This window comes from Saccoglossus kowalevskii, chromosome 1 (assembly GCF_978046115.1).
Source record: "Saccoglossus kowalevskii chromosome 1, keSacKowa6.1, whole genome shotgun sequence".
NCBI lineage: Eukaryota > Metazoa > Hemichordata > Enteropneusta > Harrimaniidae > Saccoglossus > Saccoglossus kowalevskii.
Genome location: NC_140641.1, coordinates 33,690,553 through 33,710,509, shown reverse-complemented (window position 1 = coordinate 33,710,509; position 19,957 = coordinate 33,690,553). Strand labels below are relative to the sequence as shown.

Here is a 19,957-nt window from a genome sequence, read left to right as displayed (position 1 = left end):
TATCAAGCATTTCTGGCATCTATGGATGGATTTCATTCAAACTTGGTACATACATTAGACATTACGGGTTCCTGATGCACGTCATTTTATTTTTCAGATTGGATTCAAAATGGCTGACTGGCAGCCATTTTGTTTTAATATCTCTTAAATGCTTTGACTGATTATATTCAAATTTTATATATTCGTTATACATCATGTTATATATATACATGTATTCAAAATGGCTGATTTTGAATGCTGTTCCAGAGCAATATCTCTCAATATGGACAAGTACTTTTTTGACGATCAGATACAAATTTCAATCATTTTAATGTTAAAAAATATTTCTGACATGGTTATATTCCAGTTATATTACTATAAACAAAACTATACATCTTAAATTTGATAACTAACAGGGACTGCCATGCATGGCTTGTTTTTTTCAAAATTATCTGTGTATATTGTATATAATTGTAACCATAGACCCTCTAACAGAGGGTCTATGTTGTAACCAATTAATATTGAATAATATATATTTTTTGGTAATATATCACATTTGAATTCAATGTATCAAATATACCCTGAATATTATGCAAATTAGCTGTAACACTTAAATGTGCCTTTGAGAGAATAAGTCTACTGTGGTAAGTGCGAGTCATTCAGAGTAAGAACACTATTATAGATAGTCAGGTCAACTGTGGTAAATATGCCAGTCTTTTCAGGGTCAGAGTGATCTATATATAGTTACTATGGTACGTGTGTGAGCCTTTGAGGGTCAGAACAGTCTCTTTATAGAGGGGGTCTGGTCTAATATGATTCGTGCACAAGAATTTTGGGGCCAGTATAACCTAGAGATTGAGTTTTGTTTTCAGTGTACTTTGGGTAAATGTGTGAGTATTTTGAAGGTCAGAACTGGATATTTGAATCTGGTCAGGATTCCAAACATTTTCTTTGAGTACATGTGCCATCAACATAGCTGTGGCATACATACATCAAAGAATGGCATAACTGGAAAACAAATATTTTTGTGTATACAATTAGGGAAGAACAACTTTGAGGGGGGGGGGTGTACAGACACTGATGGCTGTACAAGTGCCACTGGCTGGATTGGAATAAAATTTGGCCAGTTTATCTCTATCAAAGCTATTCAATACTGATTGTCAATTCCATGAATAATATCTCTGATTTTCAGCTCAGACCCAATGAATACTGTTCACTTTAATAAAAGTGTTCAGTTTATAAAGCGCCCTCTACTGCACATGAAAGAGAATTCAGATAAAATGCATCAGTTCTGATCAAACTGACAGCTCCACACTTGTAAAGTGTTCTCTGACACTGCCAAAATTTATCCTACCCCATCCTCAATATTTTTCTTGCGTCAGACTTTACATCCCAGAAGTCCTTGTGCGTTTTTGTCCCATACTAATAATATGGCCAACTTCATAGCATTTTGAGGTGCCACTACCACATTTTATGCACAGGTTTTCGAAAAACAGTTAAATCTACAAGCCATCTCAAATGACTGCCTGCATCCTACATTTCATAGTAGTGGTCAGTAAATTGACAATTATTTGGTACACTTGCTCTACTTCATTACATGGAACACTTTCTCTGCAAGTCGTATACCTTTGGAGCAATATTTACAGAATCATTCTATCAATAGTCTGTAATTCACTACGATGCATTTAGTTTCAACTCTGTTCCACATATAGGACAGGAGTTCATTATTTTGGGGGAAATTGTAGACTTTTATTAAATATATCGACAAAATATATCAAAGAATTTTTTTTTAAAACAGCATGAAAAAAACATTTTAAATATGCATCTAAAAGTTTGACTTTGCACAGTTACTCATTATAAAACAATACAAAGCTTCATGCTACTGTTCTTTGATATTTTTTTACCAAGTGAATAAAAGGTTGCACTAATGCCACACTTTGTGGCCCATGCGTGGAGCACCAACATGTGGTAATATTGTGACTGTTGGTACATCAATATGAGCAATCAATTGTTTTTGTGTGCTCGGTTCCTTTTCCACTGATATAGGGAACCAAAAGGCTGAACTGAAAGGAAATTTGATACAAGCTACCTGATGGTTGAAATAGCTCCACTGTTTCATGTGCGCACACATGTAGTTAAAGTAGAGGGGTCGTCACCTGCACAAGCATGGGGAATTGAGCCCCAAGCGACAATAACAATTAACGTTTAAAACGCTATATGGCAGTCTGTCGCATGCACAGGTGTTGCTTCCTCACTTTAAATAAACATAGTAGACAAACAAATACATCTATCACTGATAAGGATAAGTTTAACAGTTACCCAAGTTTTGGGATTCATTAACTCCAGTTATAGGATATGTCAGTGAATTAGTAGATAGTTCTAATCTAATAGAGGTCCATCCAAGATGTCAATTCCTCACTTTAAATAAACAGACAAACAAATACATCTCACTGATAACAGTTACCCAAGTTTTGGGATTCATCAACTCCAATTATAGGATATGTCAGTGAATTAGTAGATAGTTCTCTTTGAAAAGAACTAATCTAATAGAGGTCCATCCAAGATGCATGTACACACTATGTATCAAATCAATCAAACCAGTAGTAATCAGGAAGAAGTATTTTTGATCCAAAGTATGTTGATGACAAACAATCATCTATACTAATAAATCTGTGCATATTAATTTAGGGTAATTTGCATAATTGCTGAATTTTAGCATGCTCATATAATTTGAAATTTGGTGCATGCATACCTGGCAATATAGATATCAAAAAATGATGTAACTGTTGCCAAGTCTAATTCAATATTAGGCATACTGCATAACCGGCAGCATAAACACAGCATATATCACAGTACAATATTTGTTCTATAAAAAGTGCCGATGAAAATCACTTGTTAAAAAGATTAGCATATTGTTTGCAGTGCAAGTTTGGTGTACTTCACATGTAACAAAAATGATTTTTATGCGCCACTACTGAAGATGTGCTTTTAATTGAACGAATGCAGTATATGAAAATAATTACATTCAATACACTTAACGCTTTAATGGATTTATGAGGACACCAGTGAGATTTTCATAGACTGGTGGAATTCATAAAAATTTGTTTATCTCATAAAATTAAGAGTTTACAGTAGTGTGCTACAAAGAGTTTGCAATTTACATGATTACACAGTACTGAGTAAAACAAATTGCTAGTTAAAATGATAATAGTACTACACACTACATGATTGGCAAACCCATCTTTGGACAAGATACATACATATGACAATTTATTGAACTATCAAAACATATTTCAAAAAAAGTAGCTTGAAATCAGTATGCCACTCATTTACAGAACTGCACATAAAAAAAAAAAGAGGTATTTAAAAAAAAAACTTTATCAAGAAATTTCATACATAATATTTCAGTTTTTCTTTTAATTTTCTACTGGTGATTTATGTAACACATTACATTCTTTCTTACAAAGTTTACCATCGTAACTACAAGTATAAAAAGAATGTTTGAATGTTTAGCGGTAAGTGCTTATACTTAGGTAGGTATTATGACGTAATTGTCATATACATGTAGATTTAGCAGGAATAGGGAGCACTTGAGAGCTAAACCTGTAAATATATAATGATTATGTCATAATACCAATGGTAGTATAAGCAATTTCAGCTAAACCTTAAAAATTGTTGAAAAAAATGGTATTTATATATTTTGTGTATTAAATTACAAAGTATTCTATAATAAAAAGGATCTGTTTAAAAAAAAAGAACTATTAGTGGAAAAAGGACACTTAGGAAGGAAAATATTACTTTCTTGTTATAAAAGAACCAAAAATGAAGAGATGTTTTTTTTATATACTTAATCATAAACATGATTTTTGTAGAATATTGTTCATTATAATGTTTCGGAAAAATGAAGACCACTTTACTCCATTTTATAACACTTGTCTAAACAGACATGATTAAATCATCGTTTATCGAATCCATCCCCCATTGCATAATGAATAGTTTTGTTCTGTCTAGCCAGGTTTTAATCTTTCTAATAGACCAAAAATAGATCGACGCAACTTATTCCCACCTGATAAAGTAAGTAAAACCATTCAATGAAGTAGTATGTTGTTTGCAGTGCAGCACCATAGATTTTGTTGGTTTTAAAAATAACTGGTATGAAAATAGCACCAATGAAATATAAGTACAAGGTTAGGAAAACATCTAAAAATAGTCTTTAAAAATATTGATTATAAAATACACAGTAAAAAAATTTAAACTTGGTTATCATTAAATAGTGGGCAGAGAAGGTTTATAAAAAGTCGGCTAAAAGAACAAATTTATTTTGTAAATTTTCAAAACTTGTTCATGAAAGTTAAAATTATCAAATGCCTCAAAATTGGTATATGAAATTTATGAAATATTAATTCCACATAAGGTTTACTTTTTGTAATCTTTTGTCAACAGTCATTAAAGTTTCTGACAGACTTGACAGCGACTAACACGATTTCTGAGACTACCTGCTTTAAGTGTCTCTCTACTAGGAATTGCAAACTGTTCATTATCACCTATTGTTACCAGCCAAAAACTGTATTTATTAGCAAAGAAATGACACAAGCCACGCCCATTACACTCAATAAACGGAGTTGCTCTGAAATCTTCCAAGCAGGATCCAGGACTTGACAGCGATTGACCACCACCTTCAGCTCCAGATGCAGTGTACTGGGGAAGAAAAAAAGAATATTTGTGAAAGTTTTTATGAATTTAGTTGTGATCAAGTGTGAGTGACATCTTGAAAAAATAATAGCTACATGCAAGGATTTTATAAGATAAGAATGTGAAATATCTAGGATATGCGATAACATTTATTTCCATATGCGAGTCAATCAATAGTATTTCAAACAATTTCACAAAAGTATTTCTAGAAATGAACAATCCTATTTGTGTTCACCATGCAATTTGTGCGACTTCACATTTGGATTTTTATCACAGATCACATAACTTGCATTTTTTTTATCTTATAAATCCTTGATAAAATTGCCTGAATACATCATTCTGATTGGGCAGGGACATGTTTATAGTTATGCAAGCAGTGATTAAATAGACCACGTTATTTCTTGTTTAGAAATAGGCTGCAAATGTAAAACCTAGAGGTTAATCTTACTCTCAACTGAATTCGGGAACAAGTATTGTTTTGTATTGCGTTCTATGTCCATAGAAAGAACACATTAACTCTCAGGTATTTTAGATTTGAAAGAGATGCAGAAGAAAACTAATTTTACAGAAATATGCAAACAACTGATTGTAGTGGCCTGCTCACAATGTGATCATGCGTGGAATTATGTCAACTGAGACAATTTCATATGTATCTGTCAGTTTTTTCATCATTGAGCTACACTTACCATAGCAAAACTGTAACCAATCCACAAACCATCCCATCCACGTGGACAGCGTGGTACAGTGAGATCTTGACTGTGAACAGCTATGATTTGTTTTGGTGCTTCACATACCACACATCTACTAATATATGGAATGATATCAGTTTCACCAACTGGCATCATTGGGATTGGTGCACTAGATGACAACCAATAAGATTTGTCGTTACGACTGGCATAGTTGCATACATTGTTTATATTACAGAACACAAAAGGCATCGTGCTGAACATAGGCAAACAGGAACCTGCCATTCCTAGAAGAACAAAATATTATGGAATTATTGACATTGTAAAAAAAGTTTACCAGCTTTTTGACTAGAACACAGATTGAGGGTGTTCCAGTCAAACTCAAATTTTGCACTACTGTGCATGTTACTATATGCAATGCATTATGGGAGAGAAATTACCATTGAATACAATAGGGAAAATAGTATCACACTGAAAATAATATTTTTTAAATGTGACCTTGAAAGTGAGTATTGTACTTAAGTCCCATGATACATATAACCAAGAGATAAAAGCAATATTTGGAACTGTGTGGCAGATTATAGACTGGCAAATCATTTAATTACTGTGGAATACTTTATTTTCACTGCAATTAATTTTCGCTGAAAAGGTATTTTGGGCGTTTTGCTTGGAATTTATTTTCACTGATTTTTGATGAGATTTAATGTAAAATATAGGAAAAAATGTATATTCACTGGATTTTATTTTCACAGAATCATCCCTTCAGCAAAAATAAATTCCAAGCGAAAATAATTAAAAGTATTCTACAGTATGTTCCACATAATACGAGTCAGCTATCTTTAATCAGAACTTCAAATAAATGCACGTCAATGTGTGTGATATTGTGTATAACTCATGTACATTTAAAATGCAATCTGTTTATGCATCTCACAGACAGCACTCGGGAACAAAATTTTTAAAAACATAGTTGAACTCTGGTGACCTTGCCCTTTGTTATATAATATAATTCCCTTTATCATAGTTTGTTTCAATATAAATATGCATTGTCATAATTAATTTTGAATACAAACAAGTTTTGGGGTTGAACCAACAGTGGGGAATCAGTCTACCGAATGTCCTTAAAAGATGTAAATATCTTACAAAAACATTGGTGTCTTATTTGTTTAATTATTTTAAGGAACATAATTTCCAGCTTTATTGAAAGTAATTGAGATATTTTAGAATAAAAACAAATGTCTCATTGCAAAAAAAAAGTGCTGCATTTAGATGTGAATAGATTCATAAAACATGCAAGATAACAGAAAAATTTAGCTGGCTTTAGTTCAAGTATTTTGCACAGGTGTCTGGCAAAAATGAATGATTCACTGAGACAAATATGAACTGCCTCATTGTGTGACTACTGTACAGTGTTCTCCACAATCCAAATTAGCTGGCGGCCTAATTAGCATAAATTTGCATATATTAATTTGCATGTCATTTACATACAGCATTCTCACATTTATAACATGAACTGCAATACACACTAAGTTATTTACTATTCTCTTTTTAATTTAATTTAATTGGAACATGTTACAATTTTTACAGGTAGAAAATATACGAGATGATTTGCCCACGAAGCCAAAACAGACAATTTGTCAAAACAAAATCCATAACATTTTTATTTGTGGCATCAGTACTCACCCGTGCCGACGGACGGTAAGATGCATTGGAATTCAAGAAAAAAATGCTAGCAATCAGCAAAATAAAAGAATCTGATATGTTCTCAAAAGATTAGACATAAAAAATAGATAAATTGAAAAAAGTACGTGGAAAAGATAACTAAAATATTATTCAATTACAAATACTCGCGGTAAACTAATCCAGCAGCCATGTTTGATGTTTATTACCGCTTTCCGAATTCAGTACACGAACACCCAGAATGCGCTGTTCCCCTATGCAACTTAGATACTAAATCGTTACAGCGCCAACAGCGGTGGGTAGCAGACGGTCGTTGAATGGGGTAGGCCAAAAGGTCATCAGTTTGCCTTCTCCATGCTGTTTTCACAATGAAAATCGAGTGAACGTTGTAAATACGGCTAGAATTTAAATTTTTGTTCGAGTTTACATGCAATCTGCTAATATATTTGTTTATTTTCTGTGCATATACATTTCGTTCGTATTTACTTCTTTCGTGATCGGAAGACGATTATTAAAAATACAGCTGTAAATTGAAACCACTGTAGTTGCGTATCGTGAGCAATAAGTGGCAACAATGTCGGGCGACAATGAATTCAAGCGATTGACACATTGCCATGAATACACTTGATAACTGCTTGCAGACTTCCAATGGACATTGTTTATGTTTGGACTGTTTAAACAATAGCAAAATAAAGGGTTGGGCAACTACTCTTTTGTTTAGGCTTGGGAAGAACAATGCAAGCTTTTTACAAATAATTTCAGCTGGATGTACGTTGGTGGGCGGGTGTTGAGAGTTACTGGGCGGCCGTAAAACTTGATGGGCGGGCCGCCCGCCTAAAACCCCTTGTGGAGAACACTGCTGTATTATATGAAAAGTAAAAAAAAAACACCCTTTATGAATAGCTATCATGTTGCAAGCTCTGCTTTGTATGCAAATCAACTTAAATAGTTGGTGTCCAGTGGAGGGAGAAGTCAACAGTACTGTTGCCTCCTGAGAAACTACATCTTCAAACACTGCAATCTCTGAAGTGCGTTTTTAAACTAGTATTATAAAAACTCTATCATTCTGTTCTAATAGCTGAAACATATTCCTGAGTTTTCATTTGTCGAATGAACTGTTTTTCAAATACAGAGTACATATATTTTAGAATAATTTTCTTTTTAAAATGTGGATGAAATGTTTTGCTTTTAATGTATTTTTTATGTATTGTTTTTGATTTGATAACTAAACAGATTTTCTATTAGCTTCAGATCTTGATCAAAGTTTGGCACCCAGTTCATAGCAGTGATTGTCTGACATCTTGTTTTCTGTAAAGATTTTATTGGTAGGTTTGCAAATGTGTATCAGACTGTGCAATCTCTCAATGAGTTGGTTTTGAAACCCAGTATGGGATTCTGAGATACATTACCAAGGATATTATTACAAGATAAATCATTTGCTTCATTTAACACATACAACAATGCATATTTCCACTGAGATCAGTGACCTTTGATGTGTATCACCAGTGATCAGTCAAGTAGAAACAGTCGAAATATTTTATCAGATTTTCTCAATTTTTGCATGATATTTTCATACAGGACATCTGTTGTTCAAACTCAGGGAAGACTTTATACTGATGAATAAAGTGACCAAGTTTGATAAAGTTTGGAATAGAATTAGTAAAGTTATTATGCACACAATAACAATTATTAACGACGAAGACAACGACGACAACGACAACGACGACGACAACGCCGGACAAAATTTTCCCCTTAATATACCTTTCCCTTCCATCTTTGATGGTACGGGAAAGGTAACAAAATGACAAACAGGCAGCCATTTAGAATTAGATTCTAAATGAATACATATGCTAATGCATCCCAAGATGTATTACCGTACTTATCCGGGTAAGAGCCCATGTCTGGGCAAACGCCCACCCTCCACTTTTGACACAATAAAGGAATTGAGGTCATATCCGGGCACACGCCCAGGGGGTCTTTTTCTACACACAAAAAAAACTATTTTCTATTTGTTGACTGTGGTTGTATTAACAGTTGATTTTCTTGAAGACTGTCGTGATACTTATAAAAAATGTTAACTGCGTAAAACAAGGGGTGAACGCAAAATAGCTGTGACAGCTTTCTGCCTTCAGGGCAGCATGTTCTGAATCATAACAGTCAGCAAGTCTATAAAAATATATATTAAAGCAGAAACGGTAGTTCTCTTTTTAGCTCCGCTGTCGACTTTGTCGAGCGGAGCTTATCATATGAGTGATTGTCCGTCGTCGTCCGTCGTCGTCGTCGTCGTCCGTCGTCGTCGTCCGTCGTCCGTGTCAATGTTTTACTTTTTCGACTTCTTCTTGAAAACTACAAGCCTGAATGTTTTGATACTTGGTGTATATGTACCTTGGGTAGACCTCTCTCAGATTTGTTCATTTCATGATGATATCTTCAATTCTCTAATTTTGGTGAATATTTTTGTCATTTTTAGTAAAAAGTGATATTTTCGACTTCTTGTTGAAAACCGCAAGTGCAATTGCTTTGATATTACATATATAGGTACTTCATGTGGACCTCTCTCAGATTTGTTCATTTTGTAATGATATCTTTAATTCTCTAATTTTGGTGAATATTTTTGTCATTTTTGGTAAAAAGTGATATTTTCGACTTCTTGTTGAAAACCGCAAGTCCAATTGCTTTGATATTACATATATAGGTACTACATGTGGACCTCTCTCAGATTTGTTCATTTTGTAATGATATCTTCAATTCTCTAATTTTGGTGAATATTTTTGTAATTTTTGGTAAAAAGTGATATTTTCGACTTCTTGTTGAAAACCGCAAGTCCAATTGCTTTGATATTATATATATAGGTACTACATGTGGACCTCTCTCAGATTTGTTCTTTTTGTAATGATATCTTTAATTTTCTAATTTTGGTGAATATTTTTGTAATTTTTGGTAAAAAGTGATATTTTCGACTTCTTGTTGAAAACCGCAAGTCCAATTGCTTTAATATTACATATATAGGTACTACATGTGGACCTCTCTCAGATTTGTTCTTTTTGTAATGATATCTTTAATTCTCTAATTTTGGTGAATATTTTTGTAATTTTTGGTAAAAAGTGATATTTTCGACTTCTTGTTGAAAACCGCAAGTCCAATTGCTTTGATATTACATATATAGGTACTACATGTGGACCTCTCTCAGATTTGTTCATTTTCTAATGATATCTTCTGTTCTTTAAATGCCATGTGCATTGCTAACAGCGGAGCTATCTCAGCCGACAGGCTGCTTGTTAAAATATGTCGTGGCCCTAAAAATGGCCGGCCGTTTGGTTTGTGCTTCCTTAGTAACTTAGAAACGATTCAGGCAAATCGTAAAAGGAGAGCCGCAAGTGTCGTACTCGATCGGCTTTAGCGCCGTCGACAATGAAACCAATGTTGCAATATTGTAGCAACCCGTACCTGGGAGAGTGGTTGAAATCACGTTATTTTGGCTTTATAAAATATGTTTGTAGCAGCTTGCGAATCCATAACTGGGGTCAGCAATTTTGCAATGTCACGCTGAAGACTGCCAAATTTTTTACCATCTTTCATCACCGTCATGAAAACATTCTTCTGTCGTTGGATAAAAAAAACCTTCCTATTTCAAGTCCACCGCGATATCCATATAGTGAGACATTCAAACCGCCGAAACTTGCTGAATGATAACTTTCACCGTGATTAATAAGCGTTGAGTCTGATAAAAAAGCAATGTCACGATTTGACCTTTATGATGAAATACTAGTAGAGATTTCATTATTAGCCAATCAGTAAAGCAGATGCATAAAGGTCAAAGACGATTGCTAGACTGTAAACAAAAGCATCGTGTGCCATCGCAGCAGAGCGACCCCATATTTCTTGTCTCTTTATTATGATTAGACATGAATGAAAAGTGCCAAGCTGACAGACTGCGAAATCCGTGGATTAAAAGTGCTAAGTCCAAATTGTGTGGGACGATATCGACCAACTTCAGGAATAAGTTGTAGGGATTTTGTTCGACGGCTACAGTGACGCCGACTTGGACTTCGAGGGTTTTGAGTTTGATGAAGATGGCAATGAACGTACAAACAAAGATCTGAGAAGTTTTTTTTCAAACAGCTATGAATTTTTATAATTTTTACTGTGTAAATTTGTAAATTATTATTGATCTTGTATGACGGTTGATGCGTAATTTGTCGAGACCGGAAATCATTTTACGCAGTTTAACCCCTGACATTTTAATTAATTTTGAGTTCAGGCGTGTTTGTCGGCGGGAAAATCCTAATTCAAATCACAGTCCCTCTGTGATAGAGGGACTGTGTTCAAATGATTCCTCACTGTCGATTTTTATTATTTCTGTTTTTTTGTCACATTATAAGCAATACATTATTTTTGTTCTACTTCTAGTGTTGCATATTGTTCATTTATTTCCGTTGCATGTTTTCATTTGCCGTTCTTTTCCCTGCCGCAGTTCGATCGAACTGCGTGTTGCTGATTTTCGCGAATTTTCGTTTTTTTTGCCGGGGATCTCCTGCCAAACGCCCACCCCTTCTTTTTGGCAATTTTCCATGTTCAAGACCCTGGGCTTATACCCGGATAAATACAGTATGTATGTGTGAAGTTTGAACATGATCTATCCTGTCATGTTCCAGATACAGTTGCAGATGGCCAGATGCACCATAAACACCACTATAAGTTACCTAAATCTTGGTGATGTGCTTTGTCATTTCCTTCTGTATAAAGTAAACTGTATCCAGTCCATAGTTCTCGATGTCCCTGAGAACACGTTGGAACCTGGGCTGACTGACTATGCTTTGTTAATAAGAAACTCTTCAATGCAGTACTCTGTGATAAACCTGGCTGACCAGGTTGACCATCTTGACCTCTTGGACCTAGTGAGCAAAAAAAAATAAGAGTCAGTTTATGTCTGACAGATGTAAGATTGTAATGTTTTGATGGAAATCAGATATCACATACCAACATTCTTCCCACAGTGAAAGATTTGAAGTATTTTGGAGTAAATCATGCTGCAATACATTTTCACAAAATATTTACAAGACTTCCAATGAAACTAGCAGAAAGACAGGTAGCAAGTTGAAAGCATAAGAATTTGGTCACCTGCAAAACCAGGATCACCAGTTTCACCACGATATCCTGGCAACCCAGAAGATCCATCTAGACCAGGAATGCCTGGTAAGCCAGGATCACCACTTTCACCTTTATTTCCAAGATTTCCTGTAAAAATTAAACATAGTTGAACTCTGGTGACCTTGCCCTTTGTTATATAATACAGTCAAACCTGTCTATAAAGGACAGTCAGTGGACTGAGCCAAACTGTCCTTTATAGACAGGTGGTCTTTATATGGAGATGGCCTAATTTATTCATTTAATCATGAATATTAATTAGGACCGGAATTTTAAGGGAGATCATAAGCAAAACATAAAAACAAACCTACAATGAATATGTCTTTTTTAATAAAAGTCACTCATTTTCATCTGGATAATTACACAGCTTTACTTTTTTACTACAAATTATATCATGTAAATTCACTGAAGCCAAGTGATTCTGCCCATGGATTCATTGGTGTATTTAATGCATAAGAACAATTGTCAACGATCGGTCGCATTGGCGTTTCAGCTCGGACTTTCACACTCTCGCCAAGCAGTCTTATTCTCCAGTCTCTTACACATATTCCATCACAGGCGGCAATCACTCCCATCGTTAGTAATGTCGATTGTACACTGTGACAAAATGCACAGGCAAAGTTGCCGTGATTGAAAAAACAAACAAGCATTAAAAATGAAGAAGCATTGGTAATAAACAAAATTGACCAAACTCGTAACGATTGCTCCAACTCTCGGTGTTGAATCAGAAAGTCAAACGAACCGGAAATGAAACACGGTGATCGTACACGCAATTTTACAGTTATTTGTTGCAAGCATCGACGTGTCAAAACTGCCCAAACGAATTTTCTCGATTGCGAAATATTGATATTACCGTTTATAAAAAAAAGAGGATCAAAATAGAAAACATCTTTCGTTGAGAATAACCCCGAGATGACCCCTCAGTAAATATACGTTTTGCCCATGCGCTAGCTTTATTAGCATAATTTATAACGATCAACAACAAACAACATGGCGGCCAAAATAGGTCGGATTTTGCAATCCCGCGATGAAAACGAAATAAACGAATGTTTTATTATTTTGTTTGGGTATTTCATGTCGACAAGGTAAATAAAACATCTCTCATTTAATAAAACTGGTTCATTTTTTTTGTTTTCGAGACAGGGGGAATTTGCTCTTCATGTGCGAGACAGTCCACAGAAGTGCCGCTGACCGGCTGGGCATCGATAGTATACCGGGGGGTAGTACCGATCCGAAACAAGCTAGTTTTTCATTTCAAACTTTGAATGAAACTGTTTTAATTTGTTGTTAAAATCTTTCCAGTCTCTGGACGTTACATTCAGATGATATTCAACTTTTTTTTTTTTACTTTTTCGCAACTTCACAAACCAAGTTGCGATGGTACCCCTGTCTATTAGCCCTAAAGATTACGTACTCGGTAATCTGAACGTAACATATGGCCACTTTCCTGTTAGCGATTCGCAAGTAGCTATTGTCTTTTTGCTGAGACAGTCTGATGGAAATGTTGGTGGTCGTTATACAAAGGTTAAAGTGTGAATAGGTCTACAATAGGGTGGTCGCTGGTCGCGTTGGACAGGTGGTCGCTATATCCAGTGTCTTTAATGTGTAAATTGCGAAGGGACTGTACTAAGGTGGTCGCTATGAGCAGGTGGCCGCTCTGCACAGGTGGTCGTTAACAAAGGTTTGACTGTATTTAACATAGTTTGTTTCAATATAAATATACATTGTCCTAATTAATTTTGAATACAAAAAAGTTTTGGGGTTGAACTAACAGTGGGGAATCAGTCTACCGAATGTCCTTTAAAGATGTAAATATCTTGGTGCCTTATTTGTTTAATTATTTTAAGGGACATAATTTCCAGCTTTATTCAAAGTAATTCAGATATTTTAGTATAAAAACAAATGCCTCATTGCAAAAAAAAAGTGCTGCATTTAGACGTGAATAGATTCATAAAACATGCAAGATAACAGAAAATCTTAGCTGGCTTTTGTCCAAGTATTTTGTACAAGTGTCTGTCAAAAATTAATGATTCACTGAGACAAATATGAATTGCCTCATTGTGTGACTACTGTATTATATGAAAAGTAAAAAAAAAAAAAAACACCCTTTATGAATAGCTATCATGTTGCAAGCTCTGCTTTAAATAGTTAGTTGGTGTCCAGTGGAGGGAGAAGTCAACAGTACTGTTGCCTCCTGAGAAACTACATCTTCAAACACTGCAATCTTTGTTTGAAGTGAGTTTTTAAACTAGTATTATAAAAACTCTATCATTCTGTTCTAATAGCTGAAACATATTCCTGTGAGTTTTCATTTGTCGAATGAACTGTTTGTCAAATACGGAATACATATATTTTAGAACAATTTTCTTTTTAAAATGTGGATGAAATGTTTTGCTTTTTATGTATTTTTTATGTATTGTTTTTGATTTGATAACTAAACAGATTTTCTATTAGCTTCAGATCTTGATCAAAGTTTGGCACCCAGTTCATAGGAGTGCTTATATTGATTTTCTGACATGTTGATTTCTGTAAAGATTTATTGGTAGGTTTGCAAATGTGTATCAGACTGTGCAATCTCTCCATGAGTTGGTTTTGAAACCCAGTAAGGGATTCTGAGATACATTACCAAGGATATTATTACAAGATAAATCATTTGCTTCATTGAACACATACAACAATGCATATTTCCACTGAGATCAGTGACCTTTGATGTGTATCACCAGTGATCAGTCAAGTAGAAACAGTCAAAATATTTTATCAGTTTTTTCAATTTTTGCATGATATTTTCATACAGGACATCTGTTGTTCAAACTCAGGGAAGACTTTATACTGATGAACAAGGTGACCAAGTTTGATGAAGTTTGGAATAGAATTAGTAAAGTTATCATGCACACAATAACAATTATTAACGACGACGACAACGACGACGACGACAACGCCGGACAAAATCTTTCCCTTATAAATATACCTTTCCCTTCCATCTTTGATGGTACGGGCAAGGTAAAAAGTGTGTATATATATATATAAAATCATACAAGGTATATTTGCATTGTTCAATTGTCTTACATTACACAATTAGAAAAATAATTTTGCAATGCATTTTAATACACTCCATTTGAAAAATGTTCATTGTAGAAGTCAAGGAAAGTATTAAAGGGCAGTGGTTATTGTGCATCTAGTGTTAACATTTTGTTCATGCCAATATGTATGTTACATGTCTTGTCTACATCATTATGGAACCATATTGAACATGATACAAACAGTATATTTAGAATTTAATTTAAGGGCGTTTTTTTCTGACACCTAAAATAGAGTCTAATTTAAGTTTTACCGTAGTCATTGACACTTCAATAGTATGATGTTTATTGTGACTAGCTTGAATGGTAAGCTTCGTTTCGACAATCAGTTGTTATCACTGTAAACAATGTTAAATTATACTTCAAATGCTCAGTTTATCGTTTGAAAACAACTAATTTTTTGATTTAAAGAAAAGACATGCTTTTTTCCCATCAAAATCCAAGCCAAAAGATCGTACTACAACATCGGCAAATCTTTTCTGCATTGTGTTCAATTACATTAACATATTCAAATGAGCTATGGTAATTTGAGCATGTTGGCATCATCCATCATTTTGATTGGTTATTAGCGTTTTGACTATCAGGTCAAAGAACACCGCTCAGGTCAAACATGGGGGATATTATCCAGCAACAAGCGTTTAATATGCAACTGGTCCTCAACTCAAAAAATCATGATTTTTTTAGGGATAGGCGCTTACTCGAACACCCCCCCCCCCGAAAAAGAGTGAAAATGACAATTTTAATTCACCATGTGGCAGATTGAGGGCGACATCTTTGAAGGAGAATAAAATTACAAAATTAGTTGCATCATTAATGATTTTTACAATGAAAAAACAGAAATGATCACAAAAAATATGCACATTTTATTACAATATTAATTACCCTACCACCCGAATTTACAAGATTAATAATATTATCTCCACTGACAAATGTGTTGGATCGTATGCAAACTTTCTATGAAAAACACTTTCCGCCATGATGTCTTTGCATGATTTGACCTACAACATCCATTGACCTAATGGGTCAAGTCTGTTATTAACCGATCAGAATGGTGTGTTGTACAGACGCAATTCTTTGGAAATTCTCAAAGATGCAATGCGGAAGTGAATTATCAATGTCAAATTGTGATCTGTTGGAATTGATTTCAGCGAATAAATGACATGGTTTCTTCAAAAAACTGGTAACTAGCAATTTTTGTAAACTGAATATGGCATGAAATATTTACTGCATTTGACTTCATCAACAGGTCATTGTCGAAGCATAATTTACACATGGTTACCATAGTCATAGGCTTTAATACGGTCAAGTATGGTAAGTAGTAGTCAACAATTGTGAAACGGGGCATGACCGGATTGCGCTATCGTGATCATTTACTACTAAGCAATGCAGTTGTGCTCATTTTTATTTGAAACTTCTTTTAAAATTTACTCACGTTTAATAAAATAAAAAAAAAATAATTGTATTTGGCGTAGCAGGTTCGTAAATGTGATTTTTCTCTGTGACATTGTAATGAAATTTTAGGCAGTCTACTTTTTAATTCAGCAAGAAAAAAATGTATCAAATTTTAGATTAGCTTCTGCAATAGTTTCTTTCGTCTTCGGTGGTCCAACTGCCAGTGTTGAAAGTTGGCCAAGGTGTATTTTTCAATGAAAATAGAATTCCCCCCAAAAAACATTTGAACCCCAAATAAGGGCCAGCCGTGAAATCGCCTAGGGCGATTTTTTGGATGGACCAATTTACTGCAGAATCCGGTATAAATATTCAATAAGACATTGCAATATGTATGCATATAGAGTTCTTTTACACATTGGCTGACAATACTTAAGTCATCAATAACATTCTTCATGTACTTCATGTGTTTGGTACCTGTAGCCAACAAATTGCAGGACTGAAATATCTGGACCAATCTTTTCCTAGAGTAACTATAGCAATGCTGCATTTCAAATCAACATATCTTGTGTTCCAGGCAGCCTTTGGAAGTCTGGTCCTCCTAAAATCTAAAATCAACCTACTAGTTGGTCCAGATATTCCAGGTAACCCTGGTAAACCTGATCATCCTCAAGTCTCAAATCAACCTACCTGGTGGTCCAGATAGTCCAGGCAGCCCTGGTAAACCTGGTCTTCCTGTTAATCCAGGTAAACCTGGTTCACCTTTAATACCACGATGTGCTTCTCCAGGTTCTCCGGGTTCACCTTTCAAGCCATTGAATCCAGGAAAACCTAGTACAAATGAAATATGCACTTCATAAAATCCATAGATGGCATTTTGTAAAGCATTTGTGCTTCTTGAAATCTAAATCAGCTGATCAATTCTGCCATTAAAACATGCCTTCAACACATACGTCCAGACAAACATTGGTGTGTCATTATTCTTCTATATGTGCTCTGAACGTAGGAGCTAAAAATACATACAAAAACACAGGATTTTTTGACACATTTTCACACATTTCTTACCTCGAGGTCCTTGAGGTCCATCAATACCAGGTTTACCAGTTTCACCTTTAATACCATTTATACCTGGTAAACCTAACATACCATTTGGTCCTATATCACCTTTAGTACCTAGATTATAAACATATTTGTTTAAGATATTTGTTTATAAATACATTGAAATTGCTAAAGACTGAAGTCATGAACAAAAAGTAAAAGTGTGACCTCTATTGATACCATTTACAAAAAACATGACATAAGGAAATAAAACAAAATGAAGAAAATGCTGGAAAAGGGGGCGGGGGTGCATGAAAATTATAGAATTCCTCAATCAACATGTAGCTGCATTACATAGTTCCTGCGTGAAAATCAGAGAATCGGCTTCAAAACTGCATTCACTAAAAAACAAAATGGCGACCAGTCGGCCATTTTGAGTTTGATCTGACAAACAAAGTGATGAGCATTAAAGTCCCATAAAGTTCAATGTACATACCACGTTAAAACAAAATCTTTAATACCACAAAATTTTGATCATATGAAAATTTGTGCTTACAACTGGTTTTTAATCCGTGTCGAAAACGTGCACAGAATGGTCGTTTTGTGCACGTTTTCGACACGGCTTATCAGCTACCTCAAGTGCCAAATCCATGAAATAAACAACCAATGTCAATAGAGTACCCTAGGTGTTAAAAATGGATTAAGTACTGGCAAACCAACTTCTGCATAGGTATGTTGCTAAACGCTTGCTTTTTAGCTGATTTAGTCATCATTTTTGAACTCAGAAGCCCGCAAAACCTAATATTACATGTGAGTACAAAACAAATCCGTCGAGATTTCACGTTTTCCCGTAAAAGGGATGCTGGCTGTTCCCTTTCTGGACTCCCTCCCCGCGTATACTAGTATTGGTACTACCATGGATTAGTACCTTCCATGGTACTACCAACTCTAACCATGTCCCCATTTGGTGACGCATGTCAAGCTATAAATGGGCATCAATACTCATTTCGCCCAATATTTCGCTTTTATAACATTTTATAACATATCACTTAATTTCCGACCGGAAACACGACCATGTTTTTATCCTTTTTTTTCTCACTCGCTTATTAAAAACACTGACCGCTTGTTCAAACACTGAACACTGGCACATGAGTTGTCGAAATGGTTGTTTTAGTGCTAAAGTTTGAGGATTCAATGAGTATTAACCATTATTTAATTTCGAACGACACTTCCAAACCATCATACTTGGTTTCGTTCGCGAACGTACAGCGGGACTGTGTTCCGTTTGAATCCAGGGCTGCTATATCGGTTCAACAACATGATTATCGAGACAATTACGTGATACAGGCAATGCTAACTCTTTAGGGCAGAGAGCAGATACACCAGGAACATATTGATGCCACGGCCATGTATTTAAAATGCGAGCATGCAGACGGGCGATATTTCTGGGTTCGCGCGCTCGAAAAAATAAGCGAAAATTATTCAACAGGCGGTTGCAAAAGCGATTAAAAATGATAATCGAAAAGCAGAAGCGAGCAGGAGGTTGGGTGAAATTAGTGCTGTACATTCAGGTCCTTTGTAAAAATACGATCGGCCAAGATCTATATCATTATGAGGCACGCTAGAGACAGACAAAATGCAGTTTTAAATATTGACACCGTTCGTATTTTTTAAATGAGTCAAACAATAAATAAATTGTATGCTGCTTAAGCGATGATGGATCGAAACAGGCTCGTTTTGCAAGTTTTAACGGCTACGTTCTGCTAAAGATATAAGACTTCACTTTCGGAGTTATTACCGAAGATAATGTACAACAGCAAAAAACAACAACATTTGGTTATGTGAAATAGAGTAGCATTCATGTAGGTCCAATCAGTACTGTTGTATCGTCTATTTCGTCAACCGAACGTTACTACCCGGACCTGCTCGTCGATTATTATTGCAAATGTCATTTTTTTCCAGAATCAATTGGGTATAAGTACGTTATTTTAAAATGATTTTCATTTGGTTTCACCAAAGACAATTGTCTTTGGTTTCACGTGATAGTTAATCTGATTTATCATATAGTTCTACAAACAGGAAGTCCTCGGCATGGGTCAGAGTACTAGTATACCCCAGACCACTCGTTTTGGTGAATGGTCTGGGTGTGGCTTGTGGGTAAGAATAGAAAATGAATTTCGGTGAGGTTGTGATTATTTGGATTTTTGAGAACGGATTTTTACTATTGAAATGAAATTATCACGTCTAGGGGTGAATTGTTAATAGATGAAG

At 35.0% G+C, this 19,957-nt stretch overlaps 1 protein-coding gene across 2 annotated transcripts in view; it reads right to left on the bottom strand.

Moving 5' to 3' along the window:
• Nucleotides 1-2,951: 2,951 nt before the first annotated feature.
• Nucleotides 2,952-19,957, bottom strand: part of LOC100366888 (uncharacterized) — an 89,348-nt gene continuing 72,342 nt past the window's right edge. For both annotated transcript variants that reach the window (XM_085500913.1, XM_085500914.1), the window contains 6 exons: nucleotides 17,714-17,821; nucleotides 17,339-17,479; nucleotides 12,156-12,272; nucleotides 11,738-11,929; nucleotides 5,358-5,644; nucleotides 2,952-4,677 (listed from right to left, as the gene is read on the bottom strand). In XM_085500913.1, coding sequence (XP_085357039.1) covers nucleotides 4,426-4,677; nucleotides 5,358-5,644; nucleotides 11,738-11,929; nucleotides 12,156-12,272; nucleotides 17,339-17,479; nucleotides 17,714-17,821 — 1,097 coding nt within the window. In that variant the 3' untranslated portion in view covers nucleotides 2,952-4,425. The remainder of the gene's footprint in view (nucleotides 4,678-5,357; nucleotides 5,645-11,737; nucleotides 11,930-12,155; nucleotides 12,273-17,338; nucleotides 17,480-17,713; nucleotides 17,822-19,957) is intronic.